Raw genomic sequence first — 24,163 nt, 5'->3', positions numbered from 1 at the left:
TTTCACAGCCCTCTTTTTGACTCGTGCAGTATACAGGTCCTCAATTGAAGGCAGGTGGGTAGTAATTGTTTTTTCTGCAGTCCTAATAGTTTGGGCCCCCCAAGGCTGTGTGCTATCTCCACTTCTCTTCTTCCTATATACCAATGACTGCATCTCAAACGATCCATCTGTTAAAATACTGAAGTTTGCTGATGACACAACAGTGATTGGTCTCATTCGAGACAACGATGAATCTACATACAGACAGGAGGTTATACAACTTGCCTCGTGGTGTAACCAGAACAATCTGGAACTGAACACACTCAAAACCATAGAAATGGTGGTAGACTTTAGAAGAAACCCTCCCATACTACCACCTCTTACAATACTAGACAACACAGTATCAACAGTAGAGACCTTCATTTCTAGGTTCTACTATATCACATGACCTAAAATGGAACCTAACATCAAAAACATCATCAAAAAAGCACAACAAAGAATGTTCTTTCTGTGCCAACTCAGAAAGCTCAAACTGCCCAAGGAGCTGCTGATACAGTTCTACAGAGGAATTATTGAGTCTATCATCTGCACCTCTATAACTGTCTGGTTTGGTTCTGCAACCCAACAGGACAGACATAGACTTCATTTATGTCATTTTTTGCAGACTTCCTCTAGGTTTCTAGATTGGTAGAATCTAGTCAAAAAACTTTATGTTTGGCATTTTTTAAAAAGGGAAAATATTAAAAACATGGCACAGGAAATATATGTTAAGAATCTCTCCTCACATTGCACAGTGCTGAGCTTACCTGGTGCCATCTATGAAGAGAAGTTGTAAAGTTGTAAATGCATATTGTGATAGCTGGTATGCCATGCTCTTCTCCCTTCCTCCTTCCCTGTCCTTACAATGGTGAAACAATGGTTCATGGTGGTTATGCTGATACCTTATGACAAAGAGATGGAGAGAGAACTGCCAAGCAGCCAGTGATTTGGCTCAAATTGAACTGTGGGTTCCCTCAAACAGAGAAGCTGCTGTTCTGTCAACATCTGCCTGCACAAAAAAATATCCACTTCAGCTAAGGGATATTTGAAATGTGCTTGACTCATCTTTCCCTCCCCTGCAGTGTTTGGAAAATGATAATAAATTAAAATTTTAATCCTGCTTGCTTGCTCGCTTATGTGCCATCAAATCATTTTTGATCCTTGGGATCACATAGATAGATTTTCTCCATGATGAACATTTTATATTTTCTGTCCATGTGTTTCTTTTGGTAAAAATTCAGGAGTTGTTTACCATTACCTTTTCCTGCACAGTATGAATGGATGTCTTTGCCATTGTCACTAAAGTGATCATCTGCCCCTGGCATCTTCCTATATCAGTGCTGCCCAGTATAGATACCTGCTTGCTTTGGCTAGGCAGCTGGGATGATCTTCACACCATAAGTGACCTGCTGGGAATATATGCTCTTGGCTTACATTCCCAACATTCTTCACTCATCCCTCCCAGAACACTTCACTACCACAATGAGGCAACTCAGCAGGACTTGGGAGGGTTTAGTTCTGACCACATTATAAAAAATGACTTGCTGTTCAATCATTATTACCTTCTTTTGTAAGAAATTGTATTGACATCATTTGTATGCAATTGATACTGCAAAATCTGTGATAAAATGTAAACCTATAGTTTAGCTCCATTCTAATTTGATGATTGGGTTCATACATCATAGGAAGCCAAGATGTAGTTTGTTTGGTTTTAGGTTAGTGCACTGTGAGAGTGCAGCTATTATGATTTATTAAAAATTCATTTGTTTGTTTATTCAATTTCTATGGCCACTAATCTCAGTCAGTGACTCTGGGCGGTTTTTCTTACAATCAAGAAAATGTATTTCAATTAAAAAAATAAAATAATAAAAGATGTAAAACCAGTAAAAATCATTAAAAATATTAAAACATTTAGAAAAATTAATCCAGTATCTATAAGTAATACAGATAAATATTTTTAATGGTGACATTGTTTGTAATTTGCCTTTGATTCCAAAGAATATGTGTGCATTGTGTGGATATTATTTCATGAATTAGGAACAAAATGGGATTTTTTAAATTCAGAAATTAAATTGTCTTCATTTTATAAATTGTAGGAGGATCCATATGGCTTTTCTTTAGTATGCTACCACATTATTTTTGAACAAGAATCCAATGCATCCTACAGAGTATTTTTTAAAGTTTTTGGCTGGTTCTGTCAATTTTTTTGACAGTGAAATTATTGGCTTTTTAGATTTTAAAGGAACTGTGGGGCTGCAAATCTATTTATAAATAGACCATGCTGTTTTTCTGGTCTGTTAAATTTCAGAATCATGAATTTCTTCCTCCAAGGTTGATTTTCTAACAAGTTCTCACTTGATAGACAAAATAACTAGGTGTCATTTACTTCCTATTCCTTTAACCCCTTTCATGTTTGACTGCTTCATTAGCATTTATAGAGCCAGACATAGCAGCCTAATATGCAAGCAACTTAGAATTTACTCACTTATATTTGGACCTGTAATTCCCACTCAAGCACCTGCTGTTCCTGGGATCAATATACCTCATTTTGTTTCTTCAGCATTATTCTCCCATCTGATATGTATATGCATCTAGAAAATTTGGGTTGGTTGGAGCACTAGTTTTGGGTTGGTTGGAGCGCTTCTAAATTCTTAAGACAATTTAAGGGAAAACCATGTATTTAATAAATTTATATGCCACTCGTCTTACTTTTTAGTAACTCTGGGCATCTTACAACAATAGAAAGCAATTATAATGTTAAAAAAAACATTAAAAAAACTTAAAACATTAAAGCTTAAAACATAAAAACTTAAAACATCAGGTCAAGAGGCACAGTGTTCCAGGGGGCAGGAGCCACAGCAGAAAAGGCTTTTCTCCTGGACCCATCAGCTAAAATTGCTTGGCCAATGGAATCCATAGCATATGTATGTATATTTAATTTATATAGATAAATTATATACATTTATATTATGAGTTTGCACTTATCTAAATATTTTAACGTAAGCTTTATTTCTTTTTGAAAGCAGCTACTTATATATGCAGTGCTTTGCTTTTTCAGAAAGCTAGTCATTGAAGAAATGCTAAGATGAAATATGCATGTTTTCTGAGAAGTCATGGTGCCATTTTCAGTCTATAAAGTCTTGTTTGGTTGTACGGCAGTTTAATACTAAGTGAGACACCTAATCTCACTGAAGCCCAGTTGAATAAAGTAGCCTAATAATATAATCCTGACTTAGCAAGCGCTTCCAACAAAAAATGCCAACTAACTTTGTTGCAGAATAGGTAAAAATTGTGTCTTGCTTCTACCAGGGTTTTAATCTGCTAAGAATGAAGGCTGATTTAGAGTTGTCTGCAACTATGCACAAACATCGAAGTGTACTCGGATGGGCTGCTGGGGGTTCGCAGGGGTTCAGGAGAGCCCCTAGCTAAAATTCTGTGCAGTTTGGGGAGCCCCAAAATCCTACTCCTGGCTGGCCACGCCCATCCTCCCCACCTCCCACGTGGCCAGTTTTGGATGCAGGTAAGAGGCTCGGAGAGGGTGCAAAACGGGCCTCAGAAGTTCAGGAAGGCTGGAAATGGGCCCATATCCGGCTTCCAGAGAGCCTCTGGAGCCCAGGGAGGGCAAAAACACCCCCCCTGCTGTGGTGCAGGACACCGACTAGGCCATGCCCACCATAGCCACGCCCACCAAGCAACCGGGCAGAGAACCCTTGCTAAAATTTGTGAAGCCTACCCCTGGGTGTACCTACACTTCAAAGGGATTGATGGTTACAGATAGCTGCAGACAGGCTGATGATGCACATACCTCCCAAATCCCAACTGTACATTGTGTGGAGGTGCACATCCTAAATGCTGATTGGTTGAACTGATTCTTACACCAGGAGTATTTGAGCAATAATGTTTACATTTGGTAATGTATAAAAGGAACAGCTGTGCAACTGTTTTGGAACAACCATATATGTGCTATTCTGTGAAGTGCAGTGGAAGGCTCAAGATTGACTCAGCCTTCCATCCTTCTGAGGTTGGTAAAATGAGGACCGAGATTGTTGGGGGTAATATGCTGACTCTGTAAACTACTTAGAGAGTGCTGTAAAGCACAATGAAGTGGTATATAAGTTCAAGTGTTGTTGCTATTGCTAAATCAATTGAAACTTAAGAAATGTGGAATAACTGTGATCCCCATTCAAAGCATCCCTAACTGATGGTAATATAGTTATCATGACAGGACTGTTTTATAGTGGCTGGAAACCACCATTATCAACCACCAAAGAATTAAATAAAAAATTATTATGAGGTTCCCCTTTGAGTTTTCTTTGTTCAGAACTTAATTGACAAGATGTGAAAAAAAAAATCTAGATATTTCCCTTCTGATATCAGGCAACTAGACTATTTTGCCTACAAACTGCCACAATTGTTCTGGGTAAAGTAGATGGTATATTTCACCAAGTCTGGCAAATGAAAGAATTTTCCTGCTACCATGACTGATGTGATCAGACCTTGTGATAATCTTGCCAAGATCAATATGAAGACAGAGTTGGCCTCTGAGCTAATTGTGGCATCTATTTGTATATAAAATTACAAATGTAATAAGTGATTTTATAAGGGAACACACATAGAACAGTGGACAAAAAGGTATTGAATTATGTTATATAAACTATTGAATTAGCTGATGTACAAAAGTACAATGAATGAATACAAAAATATTATTTATCCATAACTGATATAAATGATTTTCTTTTCTCACCTACCTACAAAAAATTCTACAAAGAGAGAGGAATCCTTTAAAAAAACCACTAGACATTTAGCTTTAATGCTTTCTATCATCTGGGTTAGAGATTGTTCTGTAACTGACCACTGAGGATTATAATTATGGCTTGAAACTGAAGAAGGAAGCAAAATAGCTTTGAAAAGTTATTTATAAACCACAGTCCTGCTGGTTTATCTTTAAAAATGAAATCACCCAATTCTTCCCCCACCTTCTCCTGTCTAGACTAGCTGCACAATAATTCAACCTATGAAGATCTCTCTGGTGTGTCATTAGGTTCAATTGCCAGTTAACTTTAGTTTCCTTGTCAGTGTAATTCAAGGTCATTGGCTGTTCCTGACAGCATTGTTAGCATACCAGGTGATAGGATTGTTTCTATATCCTCAGGTATAATATACCTGGACATGCTAGTTTCAGCTGTTAATCTGGGTCTACATGCTGGCTTTTTTGTATTTTAACCTTGTTTTTTCCCCCTGATTTATGACCGTATTTTCTTTTTTAAAAATACATATACCTTGCTCTCTGTTATAGTCCCCATTCTGACTGGAGTCCCCACAGCTGTAATTTATTGCTGGAAGTAATTTGGCGTACAGGACAAAAAATAAAATGATAATATATTTTCAGGTCTCAGTCATTCAAATGTATCTTTTAAAAAATCAATCTAAATCCATTGTGGATAATAAGGCATGCATAAAAAAGGAAGAGACAAATTTTATCTGGGAAGAATTGCTTTGAATAAATTATTTCTCACTGACTGCTTTAAGGATAAGCATCATTATAATTTGCTTTCTGCCAAATTGGAAAATATTTCCTGAATTCCCAATGGATTAAAAAATGCATGCAAAAGAAACATATTATGTTGTATACAAAAGGTACCATTTAGCTTAATTTCAATATAAATTGCTGAAACATGGCACACAAAGCAATCTTCTTATTCATTCCCAAAGACAGTACATATCCAGAATGACTTTTTTCTAATGTGGAATAATTGTCTTCTTTAAAGACAATACGTTGATAATTCAGCATATACTGTTATGATTGAATCCACATTTAGATATACAGTTCAATATCATGTTTATATCCGGAAGGCCAATATTTATTAAGAATTGGAACATTAATTGAAAAGGTCATATTGTATGACGTCTTTTCCATACCCCACTTTCCACATAGTGGTTCTGCTAACCAGTCCTTTTGAACCTTATTTGTGAAATCTAAAAACATGGAAAAGTCCATTTATAATGGAAGTGAAATTGTAAAAATGAATTCTGGAATATATAATCAATAATCCTGTTGAAGAAGTAGTCTTTCTTAAATCTACATGGACATGTCCTTATGTTTTCTTCATAATTTCTGAGATTTTTTTTTTTTAATGTCTCAATGTAGCCTACATCTGTAAAGTTTCCTGGTTTTTTTTCCCCCATCCTTCTACCAATCAGATTCAGTCATGCTTAGCTTTTTCAAGATCAACAGCCCTGATGAAGTGCTGTCACCTGCTATGGCTAAATTATTGACAAGGCATATTGCCTAATGTAGAGTTAGATTTAAAGAAGTATCTCTAGAATAAAATATTCTCTCAATTACTTTTTAAATGTTTATTAACATAGATAAAAATGGCTGAGTTTTTGGATTTTTTAAAAAAATTATTGTTATCTTTATTTTTATAGCATTTAAAAAAAAATACAACATAAAATAATTTAAAGGGTCTTTATTTTTGGAGGAAACCCCCCCCCGCCACCATTTAATTATTCAGCCATTACCTCTAGAAAATGCTAAATAGGGAAATTTAAACCTTCTAGATCAATGCAGCCATATGTTTTCCTTTGAACCTAAATGCCCAATTTGTATACAATGTAGGAAACTGTCTGCCCAAGAAGAGATATGCCTGGAAGGAGAATGAAAGAATCATAGCCTTTCCTGGATTCTTGGACGGGATACTGTATTTTTTTTTTTTCATGCAGTGGGGAAAACGGTATTCAACTACCACATTATTTTACTTATGAACTTTCAAGTTGCGAACTTTTGTCAATATGAATAAACTTGTCTGCAACCTCAACTAAAGGGTTCTGGAAATCAGGAGAAGGTGGCAAAGGATTAAAATTGACTTTCTCTTGCATATCTTTATGCTTGTTTGGGTTTGTGAACAAACTGGACTTACGAGCTACTGCTCTGAATCTAACCTGTTTGTAAATAGAGTACTGTTTGTACTGTGATTCTCCAGTTTGTTGCCATCTGGGTTGTTTATAAAGTGGGCAAATGCATCGGTCTGGATGGATTATTGCAGATTACATATAAAAGATGAAACATTTGTAGGTTTTTTTAAAGATTAGCAGAGCCACTAATTATTATATCTTTTCAAAGTAGGGTATGTCCCAAACATAATAATACCAGACGTGGCTTAGGCTGGATCAGTTCAAATATAATATACATTATACATACTAGCATTTCTAACACAAAGCTTCTGAAATGAAAAATAGGTTTAAAAGCAGCCACATTTTTTAAAAAACTGAAGTTTGTTTTTATGTGCATATACAGCATATATATTTATAATAAACATTTGCTGTTGTTCTAGATAAATTCTACCATTATCTTCTGATTTTACTCTCTCTCAGGTGTGGAAACTTTTAAAATAAAGAAAAATCCTGAAACACAAATTTAGTAATAATGAGAATGGTTAGCAGAAATTATAAAACAACTGAGAACTCCATATGAATGAGAAGTTTACTTAATAGGCATGGAATGAAAAGAGCTTTGCATGCTTACTGAATTTCATATATTGTATGAAACAATAGAAGTTGTGGAGTCTGCCCCAGGGGTGGGATCTGACAGGGTTAACTACCAGTTCGGTTATTTACGAGGTTTGGTGATTTACGATGTGCTTCCCTGCACACTGCCAGCGCGCCTGTAAATCATCATCAGCATGCTGCATGCAGAGAAGCAGCCTTTCAAAAAGCCCTTTTTTCCTGCTTTTTTAACTGCAGCTGTGCTTCGCACGGCAGCTGAAGTTGAAAAAATCAGGAAATAAAGGTCAGCTAAGAGCCCGGGTGGGTGGGTGACCAAAAACATCAGCAGACATAGAACCAGTTCTATGTCTGCTGCTCTTCAGAGCTACCAGTTCTACAGAGGTGGATAGAACCGGTAGAAACCCACCCCTGGTCGGCCCACTATTTAAATTGGCCTTCTTTAAACAGAAAAGCTCTTTCCTTTGAGCCATCAAAATAAAATAAAGTAGACAGGAATAGGGATATGATTCCTATTTGCTCTTGTTCTGCAACTTCCAGCATCATTTCTCATGTGGCTTTGAAGTGCTTCTCCAATTTATTTATTTACCTAATTGATATTGCTGACATCTCTTGAGCAAGTGACTCTGGGTGGTGTACAACTAATCCTTCAGGACAGAAGGCACAGGAGAATAAGGGTGAAAAAATAATTGAAAATGTAGGTTCCTGTCTCTCTTCTTTCAGAGTGCAATTTTGTTAAGCCTGAATCCAAACCTTTGTTTATAAATAGAGCATTTTTTTTTTGGCCAGGAAAGAAATGGGAAACTATCTCATGAGCTCTAAAGGGACCCCGCTTTGCCTGAAATTTGCTTCTTAATGCAAAGAGAAATGGGTAGCTCTGGACCCAGACTATAATTCTACCCATATGCTTGAAATTTCTTGTGAGGATGATAAACAAATATGTATCTTGTAGAGATTGACAGTGAATACAAAACAAACACCACAAATACTCCTCGAGGTATGACCACAACTGAGTTTGGAATTTTGCTCGTAAGTTGTAATAGTGGTTGCATCATGTTTTAAAGTGCAATCATTGTACAAGTGTCAAAAAAAACAACTATAATCACATTCCTTAATGATTACCATCCAGTTGCACTTCCATTATGATGAAGTGTTTTGAGAGACTGGTAGAGGACTATTTGGTTTCATCCCTTTCCCCTACATTTGACTCATTAGAGTTTGCCAATCAGAAGAACCGCTCTATAGATGATGCACTTTCCTGTGTGCTTCATCTTAGCTTGGCACTCCTGGGGAGAAGAATACTCATGTGGGAATGCTGTTTGTTTATTTTACTTCATCATTCAACACAATCATTCCTCAGCATTTGGTTAACAAACTGGGCCTATTAGGTTTTAATACCCATTTATGTAATTGGATACTTTATTTCCTTATTGATAGGCCCCAGTTTATGTGAGTTGGTAGAAGAGTTTCCAAGTCCATCTCTTTGAGTACAGGTTCCCCACAGGGCGGTGTCTTGAGTCAGCTACTGTTCATCTTGATGACCCACGACTGCTGTGCCAAATCTGCTATGGATCATATTGTGAAGCATGCGGATGACACGGCAGTGGTGGGTCTTATCTGGGATGAAGATGCTTATAGGGAAGAGGTGAAGGCTCCGGTGGACGGGTGCAATAAAAAGTAACCTGCTTCTAAATGTTGATAAAACAAAAGAGATAATTGTAGATATTAGAAACAGACAGCATAGTCATACTCCTCTCAGTATCAAGGATGAAGCTGTAGAGCTGGTCAACAGTATTAAATATCTGGAGGTGCAGATAACTTAACAATCTGAATTGGTCTTTCCACATGTCATCCTTAGTAAAGTGTGCAAACCAGCACCTGCATTTCCTGCGGTGGATGAGGAGAGCACATCTTTCTCCTTCTGTCCTGGCCACTTTTTACAGAAGCACAATTGAGAGCATTTTAACAAACTGCATCCCTGTTTGGTTTGATGGCAGCAGTGCCTCCATACAGAGAGTGGTAAGGACAGCCGAGAAGTTTATAGGAAGCTTGCTTCCTGTTATTCAGGATGCTGCTTATAAGCACTGTGTGCTTAGAGCTCAAAGCATTGTTAGAGACCCTACACAGCCACTTTACAATCTGTTTCTGTTGCTCCCCTCAGGGAGGAGGTTTCAAAGTATTTCTTGCAGGACTACCAGATTCTATAACAGCTTTGTTCCCTATCGGGTGGGTTGCTGGGGGTTCGCGGAGGATCAGGAGAACCCCCCAATCCCACTCCTAGCTGACCCCGCCCACCCTGCCCCTTCCAGGAGTCCCCACGCAGCCCATTATGGATGCAGGTAAATGCAGGGCACGTGCGGAGGCTTGGGGAGGGTGAAAAATGGGTCCCTCAGAAGTTTAGGAAGGACAGAAATGGGCCCATATCTGGCTTCCAGAGAGCCTCTGGAGCCCTGGGAGGCCATTTTCACCCTCCCGGAGGTTTAAGTAAAGCCTCCGGAACCTGGGAGGGCAAAAACGCCCCCCCACCATGATGCAGGAGGCTGACCAGGCCACACCCACCATGGCCACGCTCACCCAGCAACCGGGTAGAGAACCCCTTGCTAAAATGTTTGAAGCCCACCCCTGTATCCCTATGCCATTTGTCTGGTAAACTTGCAAGATTCGTTTTTCTTGCCTAAGTACATGTATACTTCCAAACTAGACTGTTGTTTCTCTATGTCATATATGTGGGTATGTGAATATATGCCTTATTTGTTTGTTTATTTATTTATTTATTTAATATATATTGGAGGTGGTGACCCTTTAAGAGCTGTATGCAATCAAATTTTATTTTAATGTATGCCAGTTAGTGTACATTTAAAGTGACAATAGAGTTATTCTAAGTCTAAGTCTTCTAATGGTCATTAAGTGAGTCACCCACCCACTCAATGATCATGATTTTGGGTCTCCCAGCTGTAGTTGTTAAATGGAGCATTGGATTCCTCACTGCTGAGTATGGTAGAGTACCTGTGAAGTGTGGTGCAGGCCTGGCCCGCACTCTATTTCAACTCCCATGTGGTCTGCATTGTGCCTTGCAATATTGAATGACTACTGAATAAATAGCCATTAAGCAAGTAATAAATGTGAGCAAGAGATTTAAACAACTCTTGAATGCATTGGGAGAAGCCGACCAACAAGCCAGGAAAATAAGTGGTACTCATATATGGATATCAGACATTGTTGATTGTAAATGTCTAACTTATTTGTGATGAATATGGTTATGCTAACATTCCTTCTGCTACTTAAATTATTATTAAATTTTATTGTAATGTAACATTCATGTTCAAGGATCAATTGAGTAGAAAAGTCCTTTACTGTCATAAATATGTGTATTGAATACCCTACAGACTACAGATCTGATGTACAATGAAACAGAAAATAGATTGTATTCATTTGTGCTTTCCTTTTATTGTGTACCTTTTCAGAGTGCAAATTCACCTGCACCAGTGGCAAATGCTTATATCGTGCCTCGCTGCTCTGTAATGAACAGAACGATTGTGGGGATAATAGCGATGAAGAGAACTGCTTACTTGTAACTGAACATCCACCTCCAAGCATCTTCAGCTGTGAGTACTTCCCAGTTATACACTTTACTGCGAATTTTGTTATAATATACATTTCTTTGCTGTTGTTGGGTGATACTGGAATCGAAGTAGAAACTGGTCACCATGTAATGATCACAACAGAGAATAAAAAATATAGTTATCGTTGTGATTTCTCATTTTCTTTCTTCTCAGTTGCTCTGCTTTATTAGTACGAGACATTTTCAGCAAAAAAAAGAAGGCACTGGGAATTTAATTGCTTACAACAGGGGCTGTGGACCAGCACTGGGTTGTGACATGCCAGCAACTGGGCTGGTCAAACAAGCAAAGCCCCATCTGCAGGATGTACATGTCTCTGTGTGCAGAACTGGTCCCTGGTACCCAAAAGGTTGGGGGTAGCTGGCTTACAATACTAATTTCTCATACTCATTGATTGAACTATATACAGCATGGTGATATGCCCAATATTCGGAAAACAGAAGCTAACAGTTTGTCAATGATGGAGGCTTCAGGATTATCTAGCTTGAGTAGGAGTATCCGTGTGGCAAGCAGACAAATATTAGCAGCCATTGACAGAGGGATTGAGTAAAACTAGACTAGTCTCCATATTGTCTGCCATTAGATATGTGTAGATTTTTGACCTTTTAAAACAGAGAAGGCAATTTGTTTCAGACTCTTAAAGAGGATCTTTTGGATTTTGTCCAGTTTTAATTTTGCTGAAAATCTAAGTATTTACAGGATGGCATATAGTATCTAAAACATGATGTACATTTTAATGCTTTTTTCTGTCCAGTTCTATCCAGTTACAGCTAAAAATTATTTTGATATAATTATGAATCATATTTTCACATTAGATTTTAAATGCAGAGAAATTCTAATGTTGTATATATATTCCAAGATAATATAATCTTTGTGACAGCATCCAAGTAAGGTTTCCTTCATATTATTCAAAAAGATTGCTCACTGATATATTTCACAATTGGGACTGGAAATTTTGTTGTTGTGGTCGTTAATTGAGGCATCAGACGATTGAACTTAATTTTATTATCATTTTTTGTCATGATTATTAAGGAAATCAAACCGTGATCATTAAGGAAGACATCCTAAGTGATTGCAATTTGTGACCTTCCCTGCCAGTTTCCCCTTTGACTTTGCTTGCTGGAAGCCCGCTAGGAAGGTTACAAATGAGAATTGCATGATCCTGGAATGTTATAATGGTTGTAAACAAATGCTGGTTGCCAAGTGCCAAAATCGTGATCACATGACTACAGAGACACTATGATGGTCATAAATGTGAGAATCAGTCTTCACTATTTCACTGCTGTCATAACTTTGAACGACTGATAAACGGTTATAAACCGAGGATTCCCTATATCAGATTTGTAGAATACATTTAACATTTGACGAGATTTCATTTGCCTCTAAATAATAAATTGTAAATTAATTTTTTGAGTAGGAGCTTTTTGTTTTACAGTTGTACATAATGGCTGAATTCCTCAAATGTCTATAGATTTATAGACACAGATTTATTCTCCATCCTTATCTTCATGCATACAACTGAGTGCTGCTTGTATTTTCATCACCCAACCTTCCTTTGGGACCATTCCTATAGAGCAGGGGTGTCAAACTCACGTCGTCATGGCGGTATCAGGACTTTTCCCCCCTTCGCATGGCCAGTGTGTGACGTATCCGGCCCCGAGGCCGGGAGTTTGACAGCCCTAACCCACACCCTAACTCTGCAGGGCTGTCAAACTTCTGGTTATTGGGCCGGATGCATCATGTGTGGCCACACCCATACCTAGTTTAGTGAAGGAAAAATGTCCTGATATGTCACATGACACCGCTGTGACAACGTGAGTTTGATACCCCTGCTATAGAGCTCTTCTTGAAAAGGTTTGTCTTTCTGATCAGCTGTTAAGCAGAGTGTTTTTCTCCTTTCCCACCAAACAGAACATTGTGAATTTTCAGCTTCTTTTCATGCAGGCTTTCTTGGCATGAAGCCAGATTGGGGAGGATGCTAGATTTTGTGCATTAATAGATTCCAGATGTTTTTAAGCATTCCACATGTTGATAGTGTTGGGCCAGGTGCAGTGATAGAACAACTTGCCCAGCAGTTTTAAATTACAAGGGAGGTGAAATACTGCTCATTCAGCAGCACAATTAATTAATACATTGTTACAGTTACTTTAATTATAGCATTCTGTACTTTTGCATTAGATATGTCCTTTGTGAGGAGAACTTAACAACCAAATATATTGATGACAGAAATGGTAAGGATTTATCATCATGGGTTTTGCCACATTTGGTGCATTATGCTTTAATGGTTGTAAAATTTGACATTCCAAAATGATTTCTATGATCTATTATTAAGACCATAGAAAATTTGGGACAAAGAGATATAGTCAATATTCTTTGCAGCTTGGATCAAGGAAAGCAAATATGTCAATATGGTTTTATAGCTGTTTTTCATATTGCCTACTGTAGGGGAATATAAATTCACTTTCTATTCTGGGTCAGAGCATATAGACTCTGAGAATACAAATAATGTACAGGAATAACTGTACAGAAGAAATGATTGAATCGCAGATTGGTAAATTCAAAACATTGATTGAGAATTCTGTCATACTCAATTTACTGTCTAATTGCATGTTTTCTCTTCCATGCCCTTGCAGCCCAAAGTAATAATTCTGCAAGAAATCTTTGCACCTTTATTGTATTGCCATTGTTCACTGTACAGAATTAATTTGTGTGCTTGCAGTAGAAAGGCATCATCAATTCCTTGCTGATTTACAGAAGAAATGCTATGATGAATAAGACTTCTACTCATATGTCAGTAAAATGTGGCCATACAGTCTGCTGCATGACTGCAAACTAAAATAATCTTAGGTATATTCTGCATCCAATTGAAATAGTTTATATTAATGTTTTATAAAACTGAAATGAATAGGAAGTTACTTATTTCGACCAAAGAGAAATGGGAAGTGGATAGGTAGGTTGTAGTTTATTTGGTCAAATAATGAGAGTTTGTAGCTTATTTGGTGAAATAACGAGAGTTTGTAGTTTATTTGGTCAAATAATGAGATAGTAGATAACCAGATAATAATTGTTTTTTACAAGGATTATCAAGTTTCAAATGAAAGGGCAAACATATATTGACAGTATTAAATAATTTAAAATAGCTTATTAATTTACTAAACAGATTGGTGAAAGAGAGAAAAAAATCTGGCCCAGAGATTTGTTACGTTCTACTATTAACTACGAAACCCTATATATTGTTAACAATATTCTTGTAAAAACATTGGTGCTGTTATGCCAACATTATTGTCATTCAGCCTGTGTTTCATGACATTGCTCCAGAAGATACAATGGATTTCACAGATATGATAAATTGTAACATGATTTCTTGCTCATATTTCATGGTTCAGAAATGTAGCCAGGATGTATAAATACAAATGAAAAATCTTAGATTATAAAATTATGGTTTCATTCAAGTTCTTACATGTTAAAAAGCAGGTGTAAAATTTTCATGTTATTATTACTGTCTGTGATGTATTTGAAAACTATGCCATACACGACTCCCTAAATTTTAAGAATTATTTTCATAATGTCAAATGCAGCATTAATAGAGTTTTGTGGAAATGTGTGTTTTATAAATTTTGTGGGTTAAGCAACTTTTAAATACTCCAGATAAATATTCTTATAATACATTCCAAAGGATTTAGAACATGTTTATAAGACAGTAAAGACATTATCTGCATGTAGTTCACACAGGGAGTTTTTGAAAGGTACTGTTTACCTGTATCAGATAAATACATAGATCAGATAGATGGCTGATCTCTCCATCTTCCTCTCCCTCCCTCCTTCCCTCCCTGTCTCTCTCTCTCTCTGTGTGTGTGTGTCTGTGTGTGTTGCATGAAGGGCTGACTCTCATCTGGGTTACTTGTCCATTTATTTCAATATGTAGCCGTCTGGTATAGATGTTAATGAAAGTCTGACACTGCCGTTTTAAGAACTGCAACAATGATAGTAATTTTCAGTGTCAGATTATGCTTCACAGAGGGAAAAAATATTGGGGGAGGAATGAGAGAGAAAGAGTGAAAAAAAAAAACCCAGTTCTAATAGAGTTTGCCATCAGCCTGGCTGTGCCAGACAGATGGATCATGAATACTGTCTAGACACTCTCTGCCTGAGTGAAGCTGTGGTCTCTAAGGACAAACAGTGAGATGCTGGTTTAAGTAATGGGGGGAAGCCAAACTGCATTCTCTTCTAATCAGATAACAATCAATGCAGATTACACTTCATCAGGCCTGAGAAATGGCCCTCTGTTACTGATAATAGGACAAATCCTATTTCAGTTGAAACTTATCTATGACTAGATGTTAGGAAGAAAGAATAGGGCAGAATTATAGGCAGTTATAAATCTTGATTTCAATGATTTGTTGCTGAAATATTCAGAATAATTGTAGGTGGAGTAATGGAGAGCAGACAAGTGATCTGATACTGCTACAAAATGTGTGCACAGCACTTTTCAGTTACCTTTTTAACCTACGCATATAAGTAACTGAGAAATAATTTACTGAATTATTTTCTTTTTAGGAGAGTCTGATATAATTAGACTCTGCCATTCCTGATAGTCATTCTAGGTCATCTGCCTTCATTAATTGTTTACCTAACAGGTATCATATTATGATAAATGTGTCTGGGAAGTCATAATAAAATGCTGTATAGATTTTGCTGGTTGTACTGAGCATCCCCACTGCCTACATGTCAAACAAGAAAAAAAGCAAAATGCAAATATCTCAGACATATCTAGTTTCTTTCCCCCCCCCCCCACAAAAAAAGACAAATAGGGGGTTATTTTCTCCCCCCGCATAGGAGCTAGGAATGGGAAGCAATTGAAAAAAAATTGTCTTCTTTCGTTTGGTTTGGTTTTAATCTCAGCTAATAAGATTGAGTTGCTCACAGAATCACAGATTCATTCAGAAATCTATCTATCTGCCATTGGCTAGCTCAATCTGTCATATAAAATTTGCTAGCAAGCAAACTCACAAAATTAACTCACAACACACCATGTATATAAATATTGAATTTTTATTAAAAAAAATCAACTTTTACCCAAAATCAGGCAAAGCAGGCAGGCAGATTGAGTTGCTCACAGAATCATTAAGTGATCTATCTGCCATCAGCTAGCTCAGTCTCTCAAATTTGCTTGCCGTGAGTCTGCACTGAATAATAGAACCTTCTGTCCTAAGGGAGGTTCGGCTGTGCTTAAAAGCAGAGCAAAAGATCTAAAGACTAGCTAGAAAGCAAGAAATCCAACCATTTCCTGCTTCCTAGCTAATCTAAACCTCCTGGCACAGCAGAACAGCTGATGGTCGGAAAAAGGAAAAATAGCAATTTAGCAGGCAAGTTTGCCGGGTAAGGAGTGAGTGGGTGGGGAGGGCTCCCGCGGGTCATGTGGGCTACACAGCCTTGTATTTCTGCGCAGCCTGGATTAATTGCTTTGTGGTGGTGCTCTGGGGTGAGATTTCTCTGCGGCCCACCGGTGGGCGACTGCTGGACTGGATCATAACACAGATTAATAGTGTTATGTTGAGCATTTCTAGTGCTTCTTTGTCCTTACCAGAAGCATGATGAACCGAAATTCAAAATATGGCAAAAAAACACCCCACACCTCCCTTTGTGTTTGTTGTAACAGTGATGGAGGAAAGCTTCATTTTGGAATTTCTGCTAGAAACTGAGAAGCAGTTTTGTTCTTAATATAATAATGCTGTTGAAAGGCATTGTTTCTTCATTCTTTTTCCTCTTGCGTGTTTAACAATATAGAGATCCTGAATTCTTTTGATGCAAACAATGTTTAGCTCTATTTATCCTTTGTCAGGGGTTTAACCAGCAAGTTGTGCCATGGGACGACCTCTGGGAATTGACCTAGATTCCGTGAAGAAGTATGTTTTAGAAGAGATTTGACAGAATCTGACTGAAATGAAGATAGGACTGCAGGATATGGGTCTAGGACAGAGGCAACACTAGATTATATCTAGAAAAGAGTTAAACATAGAAAAGTTAGGAGAAATGAGGTATACAATATCAGAATAAGAAGCAGATATGCACAGTATATCCATTAGGGAAATATATCTGTAATATCTTTTAATTATTGAGACCAATTTCTTGTGTGTCTATTAACATTTAGTCAAATATTCTGTTCTGTTCTGTTCTTAAAGTTACATGCTCCTTTTTTTTCAGGAGTTCAAGGCAGTAAGTATATTGTTTCCTTCTGCCATTTATTTCCATACAATGATAGTCCAGTGAGATAAGCTAACTCACCTGCTGAGTTTTCATGGCTGAAGGTGAGCCTGAACTTGGGTTCACTACTGCCAGTTCAATACATTAACAATAATAAATTAATAATAAAGTAACACAATATCATATCACATCTTTTTTCATTTGAGGTATTCACTAACAACATATTAGTTAATATAACTCTACATAGAACTGGACATTAGAAACATTGCACACTTATTAGAACTTTCTACTTGAGGTTGTCGATTAGTAAATGGAAAAATACTGTGATTGATAAGGAGCAGAGACAAAGAGTGTGTATGTGTGCGTGTGCATGTTTGTCTGTGTTGCCCTTTTTTGATAACTCTTCTCCAGTGTTCCTTACCAAATGCAATCAATACTCTAACCACTGACTTTGGTTCTTCTTCCTTTTATTCTCAAGACCATTTTGTTTATGCATCTTAACCTTCTACTCAAGAAATGGACACTGAAAGTTGCCTGCATTTTTCTCCCAAAAATAAAATACTTTATTCATTAGCAATGATGTATAGCATTGTAATTTATGTAGGACTGACGTGCAGAAAAGAACAAATTATGGCTCCTTTTATTCCCAAACCTGTTTCGAGTCCTTTTTATTGAACCACCCAAAGTTTGTGGAACCGCCCAATCTTGTAGTTCCAGCTAAAGGGAAAATCCCACTATTCAGAAAGTGTGAAATATTAATGGGATCCCATGTTGAGAAGGAAAAAGATTGAGGTAGCCTAGTGTTGTGTACCATTGTAATTTTGAAGAAAAGAACAGATAGTCTGTTTTTTATTCTACATATGTAACTCTAGGATTTTTAAGATTCTACAAATAATTGTACAAAATAATATATAAAAATCCACAGTGTACCTTTTTAATGATTCAGTGACATCAGTTCCAGGAGATATAACACAACTCTCAAAATCCTTTGAGACTTACATTGAACTCTGTGTATTACCTACTTTCTTCAGAGAAAGATTTTTTAAAAAAATGCAGCAAGAATTGGTACAGCATATGATTTAACCAACTTCAAATTTTGCAGAAGGGAAACATATTTTGAGCTTTTTAATGTTGGCAAGTCAAAGGCATGGTAATATGCTTGGCTCTTAATTGGCCCTCTGAATCAGAACTAAGACCAGTGTTTAAAGAGTTTCAAGACAGGATTTGGGGAAAGTCTATAATATAAATAGGGAAGTGTAGTCATTCATTACCTCTCTTCCTGATCCCAGAAAAAAAAATTCTCTGTATCCTTTTTAGGCCTAAAACACAAATAGGATACTTCTTTTTCCTAAGGACCACTCAAGGAATTATTTTTTTTTAAATCACATCACAGATGCTTGAACATAATGTGTTCTTTTGTTGAGCATCTTTTTTTAAATGACATTTTGAAAGTGGGACATGCAGAAACAGGAAAGCTAGCAAAGTTGGTGTACTATGCATAACTTATTGAACAATTTTGTTTCAGATTTTTCAATGTTTTTTAACTTCAGATCAACACAAAATTGAAATATAAGAGAAGCAAATATAATTCATTCTTCTATATTTATTTTCCTATTTATTTTTTATTTATTAAATTTATATGCTGTCAATCTCATGTCAAGCGATTCTTAGAACAGGGGTGTTAAACTTGCGGCTCATGGGCCGGATGCATCGCATGCTGGCCACGGCCATGCCCAGTTTAGCGAAGGGGGGGAAAGTCACGCTATATCATCTGTTGGTATCTCCCATTGAATACATAAGTAATATTTATTATTAGTGAGCCACTTTAAATCCTGCTGGGATGAAGATACTTTTATGTTTTCCCAAGCATTTCCTTTGCAGCCTCTTTAGGGTACAGGTAGTCCTCAACCTACGGTCACAATCATGACTGGAATCTTCAGTCATTGAGGGAAACCTTGGTTAAACAAGACATCATATGCAGAGGTGGTATTCAGCAGGTTCTGACCAGATCTGGAGAACCGGTAGCGGAAATTTTGATAGTTCGGAGAACCAGCAAATACCACCCCTGACTGGCCCCACCCCATCTATTCTCTGACTCCCGAGTCCCAGCTAATTGACTAGGTCTTCTTTTGTTGCCCTGCACAGGGGAACGGAGCTGGAAAGCAGATTAGTGGGGTGTGGAGGGAATGGAGATTTTACAGTATCCTTCCCCTGCCACACCCACCAAGCCACGCCCACAGAACCGTTAGTTAAAAAAAAATTGAATCCCACCACAGATCATATGACTGATTTGCTCAATTACTGCAATCCTAGCACTCTTAGTTGTGGTCATTAAGTGATCTTCCAGTTTCTTAAGCTGATGGAGTAAAAGGGCTGCCTGCCACAGGGATTCTGTTCTGCATAAGTCCAAATCTTCCAGGGGCAGCTCTTTTGCATTCCAAGAATTGCCCTAGGGCAGTGATCCCCAACCTTTTTGACGCCGCGGCCCGGTACCGGCATCAGCTGGGCGCCGCGACCCGGTGCCGGCATCAGCTGGGCACCGCCATCTTTTTGATGAAAAAGTGCTTCCGGTGACCTCACCGGGCGCGTTTTCATCAAAAAGATGGCGGCGCCAGCGCTTCGTGAGCTTTTCCGGGTAGAAATGGCTTTCTACCGGAAAAGCTCACCGAAGCTCTGGCGCCGCCATCTTTTTGATGAAAAAGTGCTTCCGGTGAGCTTTCTACCCGGAAAAGCTCACCGGAAGCACTTTTCATGAAAAAGATGGCGGTGCCCAGCAAGCCGGGACCGGTAGGAGTTGTTCCGCGGACCGGTACCGGTCCGCGGACCGGTGGTTGGGGACCCCTGCCCTAGGGAATTGCCTAAGAATTCTTAAGAATTGCCCTCATGCAGGGCCAAAACCCTCTGACAGGCAGTTCTTTACCCCTCAGAGATGATACCCTCCCGAACAACTATGCCTCACATGGGGCTGAATGACTCTGATGGCAGCCCTTTCTCTCTCAAAGAGTATAGCTAAAAACGGTTTGTCACCAAAACTAGGCAGGAGTACTGGCAGCATAGGATGTTTGCAATCAGCCTCCAGAAATGAGAGACAATCCTTTTACCCCTGAGGGCTGGCTGGTAAGTGCCCCATCCTACAAAACCTTTGTGCCAAAATCCTGCTTGGATTTGAAGACTGACTTTTTTCAGCTAGCCCCCAGAGACAACAGGGAGGCCTCACAGCAGGCGGCAGCAGCTTGTAACCTTCCGGCCAGCTCCCCCATTGACTTTCTGGGAAAGCCAGTAGGGAAGACTACAAATGAAAATCACATAATCATAGAGTGCTTGGAAACCAGTTGTATTGTGTACCAGGTGTTGCAATGGGCATAACTTTAAGGCATGGTTCATTCAGCACATCATAATTTCAAGCAAATGGTCATTAAGCAAGGACTATCTATATTCAAACTGATATACTGCATAATGAAATATACAGTATCTGTTATGATTCTAAAACAGAATCATATCAAGCTTGAATTTATACATAAATATAATAATTTTGTCTTTTTTGTCCCTTTTCTCCATTTCTTTTTTACTTTCTTTCCCCACATTAAAACAAGAAAGTAATATGAAGTTTAAGCAGGAGCTGGAATTGTTATTCCTTAAACTAGACCCAATAACTATCTAATTAACACTTTGTATTTGTTTTCCCAAATTACATGTAATGAATTGGCTGCTGATAGCCTAATTTAAGTTTATTTTACACAATCTAACTCTGCATCAATAGGGCAATCCAAGACATTTTGTTGTTCTCTCTAATTCTATTCCTTTAATCTAAATGAGATACCATACGAGCCAGTTTGGTGTTGTGGTTAAGGTATTGGCATAGAAACAAGGAAAGTGTGAATTTTAGGCATCCCTTAGATCCAAAAACTGGCTTGGTGATTTTGGGGAAGTTGCTCTCTTAGATCCACCCACCTTTCTGTGTTGTTGCTGTAGGAAAATAGGAGGCAATCTGTTGACACATATATAACAAATTCCCTTCTTCCCCCTATGAATAGTATGGGCAGCTTCTCCCAGAACCTGAGAGTTTGAGGATTCTGTTCAGTAACTTAGCTGTTCCTAGCACTATACTCTTCTGAATAGAGAGCCGTGATATTGTTCTTGGGATCTGTTGGAGTCACTCTCCCAATTTAGGGATCACAGCCCCAAGTATTCCTACCACCACTAGCACCAGTTTAGCCTTTACTTTTCACATCCTTTCTAGTTCCTCCTTCAGCTCCGGCATTTCTCCTGCTTCTCATTCTCCTTCTTCCTGATGTTGCTGTCACTTTGCACTACTACAGCGACCATCACCATTATCTTCTAGTCCTTGGCTATACCATGATTCTGGTTGATTGGCCACTTGGATCTGGAAATCCCACAGGATCTTAGCCCTGTTAGTCTTCACAACCTTCTGTGGAATCTCCCATTGGGGCTTGGGGAGAGTCTAGTCCATACATATTGTAGATGTTACTGTAAACAATGGCAGTTACTTAGTTGTGCCATTCAGCATATGCTGTTCCTACCTGCATCTTACACCTTGGTACTGTGTGTTGGACTCTGAGGCCTCTCTGCATGATCTGTACCTCAGATCCTGCCTTATGCTTCTATGGATCTGGTGCTTAGGGCTTGTTCTTGTGTTGTAATAATCAAGACCTCAGTGCTACCTTTTAATCAAGCCATTTCCAGCCACTGGTTGGATTTTCCAATGCCTGCCACTCAGCTATTTGTCATGGAACATCCCATGCAGGGTCTTGTCTTGCCATGGCACTTCCTCTGCTTGATCTTTAACAGATTTAACAGATAACAGATAATCAAAGTTGGAAGGGACCTTGTAGGTCATCTAGTCCAACCCCCTGCCCAAGTGGGAGACCCTACACCATTTCTGACAAATGGCAGTCCAATCTCTTCTTGAAAGTCTCAAGTGATGGCGCTCCCACAACTTCTGAGGGCAAGCTGTTCCATTTGTTGATTGTTCTCACTGTCAGAAAGTTTCTCCTTGTTTCCAGGTTAAATCTCTCCTTGTTCAGTTTCCATCCATTATTCCTTGTCTGGCCTATAGGCACTTTAGAAAATAGCTTGACCCCTTCCTCTCTGTGGCAGTCCGTCAAATATTGGAAGACCACTATCATGTCTCCCCTGGCCCTTCTCTTTACTAGACTAGCCAAGCCCAGTTCCTGCAACTGTTCGTTGTATGTTTTAGTCTCCAGTCCCTTAATCATAGTGGTTGCTCTTCTCTGTACTTTTTCTAGAGTCTCAACATCTTTTTTATAATGTGGTGAACAAAACTGGATGCAGTACTCTAGGTGTGGTCTTACTAAGGCTTTATATAGTGGCATTAGTATTTCCCTTGATCTTGATTGTATCCCTCTGTTAATACAATTTAGGATTGCATTAGCTTTTTTGGCTGCTGCTGCGCACTGCTGGCTCATATTTACTGGTTCTCCACTAAGACTGCAAGATCCCTCTCACAGTTACTGCTATTGAGCCTGGTTTCACCCAGTCTATATGTGTCCTTTTGTTTTTTTCTTGCCTAAGCGTAGGACTTTACTTTTCTCTACATTGAATTTCATTTTGTTAGATACAGCCCAGTGTTCTAGTCTGTCAAGATCCATCTGGGGGCTGGTAACACAGCAGCTCAATAGATGACTGGATTGGGCACCTAATTTCTGCTTGGAGAGCACAGATTAGAGATTCTAGATAGGTAATCTGTCCATGTAGACTGGTAATTTTTTTTACAAACAGGACAGTATCCAAGTTTGAAAAGAGTACTGCAAAAGACAGCTGTAAAACAAGTATTACACTGAACTAAGTCGGTCATTTTGAAATAAAATAAAATTACAATCTCAAGCGCACTTACCCTAAATGTCTTATTGGTATTCTTGGTTTATAGTTATATGATATGGCCACTATCTTTCTCCTTTCTACTCACCCTCTGCTTCCTTCACAAGCAGCCAGCACCTCCTCTCACAACCTTTGGGAACTTGAAATGCAATGGAAGCAATTCAAACTGCCTCTCTCTTTTCTACTCACCCTCTGCTTCCTTCACAAGCAGCCAGCACCTCCTCCCACAACCTCTGGGAATTTGAAATGCAATGGAAGCAATTCAAACTGCCTTTCTCTTTTCTACTCACCCTCTGCTTCTTTCACAAGCAGCCAGCATCTCCTCCCACAACCTCTGGGAATTTGAAATGCAATGGAAGCAATTCAAACTGCCTCTCTCTTTTCTACTCACCCTCTGCTTCCTTCACAAGCAGCCAGCATCTTCCTCCCATGTCTGCTGCTGCCGCTGCCTCAGATGTTCTCTCAGCAGCTCATTTTACTGATGTACTCTTGGATGGTCTGTATTTCATAGGACAGCGGCTTTAACACTCACCAGACCTCACCTGCTATCTTTCTGGCTGGTGTATAATCTTTGGGTTTACTAGATAACAGTGGTCCATTGTCAGTAACAAAATAACATTGTTGTTGCTGCTGCTGTTGTTGTTGTTAATCTTTGGTGAGATTCACAGCCTTTGGGGCTGGTTGGTAACTCAACAGCTCGAGTCCTAACCAAAGATCTAGGGTTAGGATTGTTATTACTATTACTATTATTATTATTATTATTATTATTATTATTATTATTATTATTATTATTATTATTATTATTATTATTATCCATTACACAGTCAGCCAGATTTTCAGACTGGATTTGGCGTTTTTCTCTGCCTGTCAAATCCTTCCCAAGGACCTCGGATAGGCATACATGGATGGATATCGTCACAGGATATAAGCTGTTCCAAATAAAGGTTTCTTTTGCAATT

At 38.4% G+C, this 24,163-nt stretch overlaps 1 protein-coding gene across 5 annotated transcripts in view; it reads left to right on the top strand.

The window, feature by feature from the left end:
- Positions 1-24,163, top strand: part of LDLRAD4 (low density lipoprotein receptor class A domain containing 4) — a 250,057-nt gene that overhangs the window by 109,227 nt on the left and 116,667 nt on the right. For all 5 annotated transcript variants that reach the window (XM_087961495.1, XM_087961492.1, XM_087961494.1 and 2 more), the window contains one exon: positions 10,986-11,126. Coding sequence is in view for 3 of the 5 variants with exons in the window: in XM_087961492.1 (XP_087817618.1) it covers positions 10,986-11,126 (141 nt within the window). In the remaining 2 variants the exon portion in view is untranslated. The remainder of the gene's footprint in view (positions 1-10,985; positions 11,127-24,163) is intronic.

This window comes from Notechis scutatus, chromosome 3 (genome assembly GCF_049901735.1).
Source record: "Notechis scutatus isolate UNSWTSFEM ecotype Mainland chromosome 3, rNotScu1.2, whole genome shotgun sequence".
Lineage (NCBI taxonomy): Eukaryota > Metazoa > Chordata > Lepidosauria > Squamata > Elapidae > Notechis > Notechis scutatus.
The sequence above is the reverse complement of the archived record's forward strand: the minus strand, read 5'-3'. Positions and strand labels throughout refer to the sequence as shown.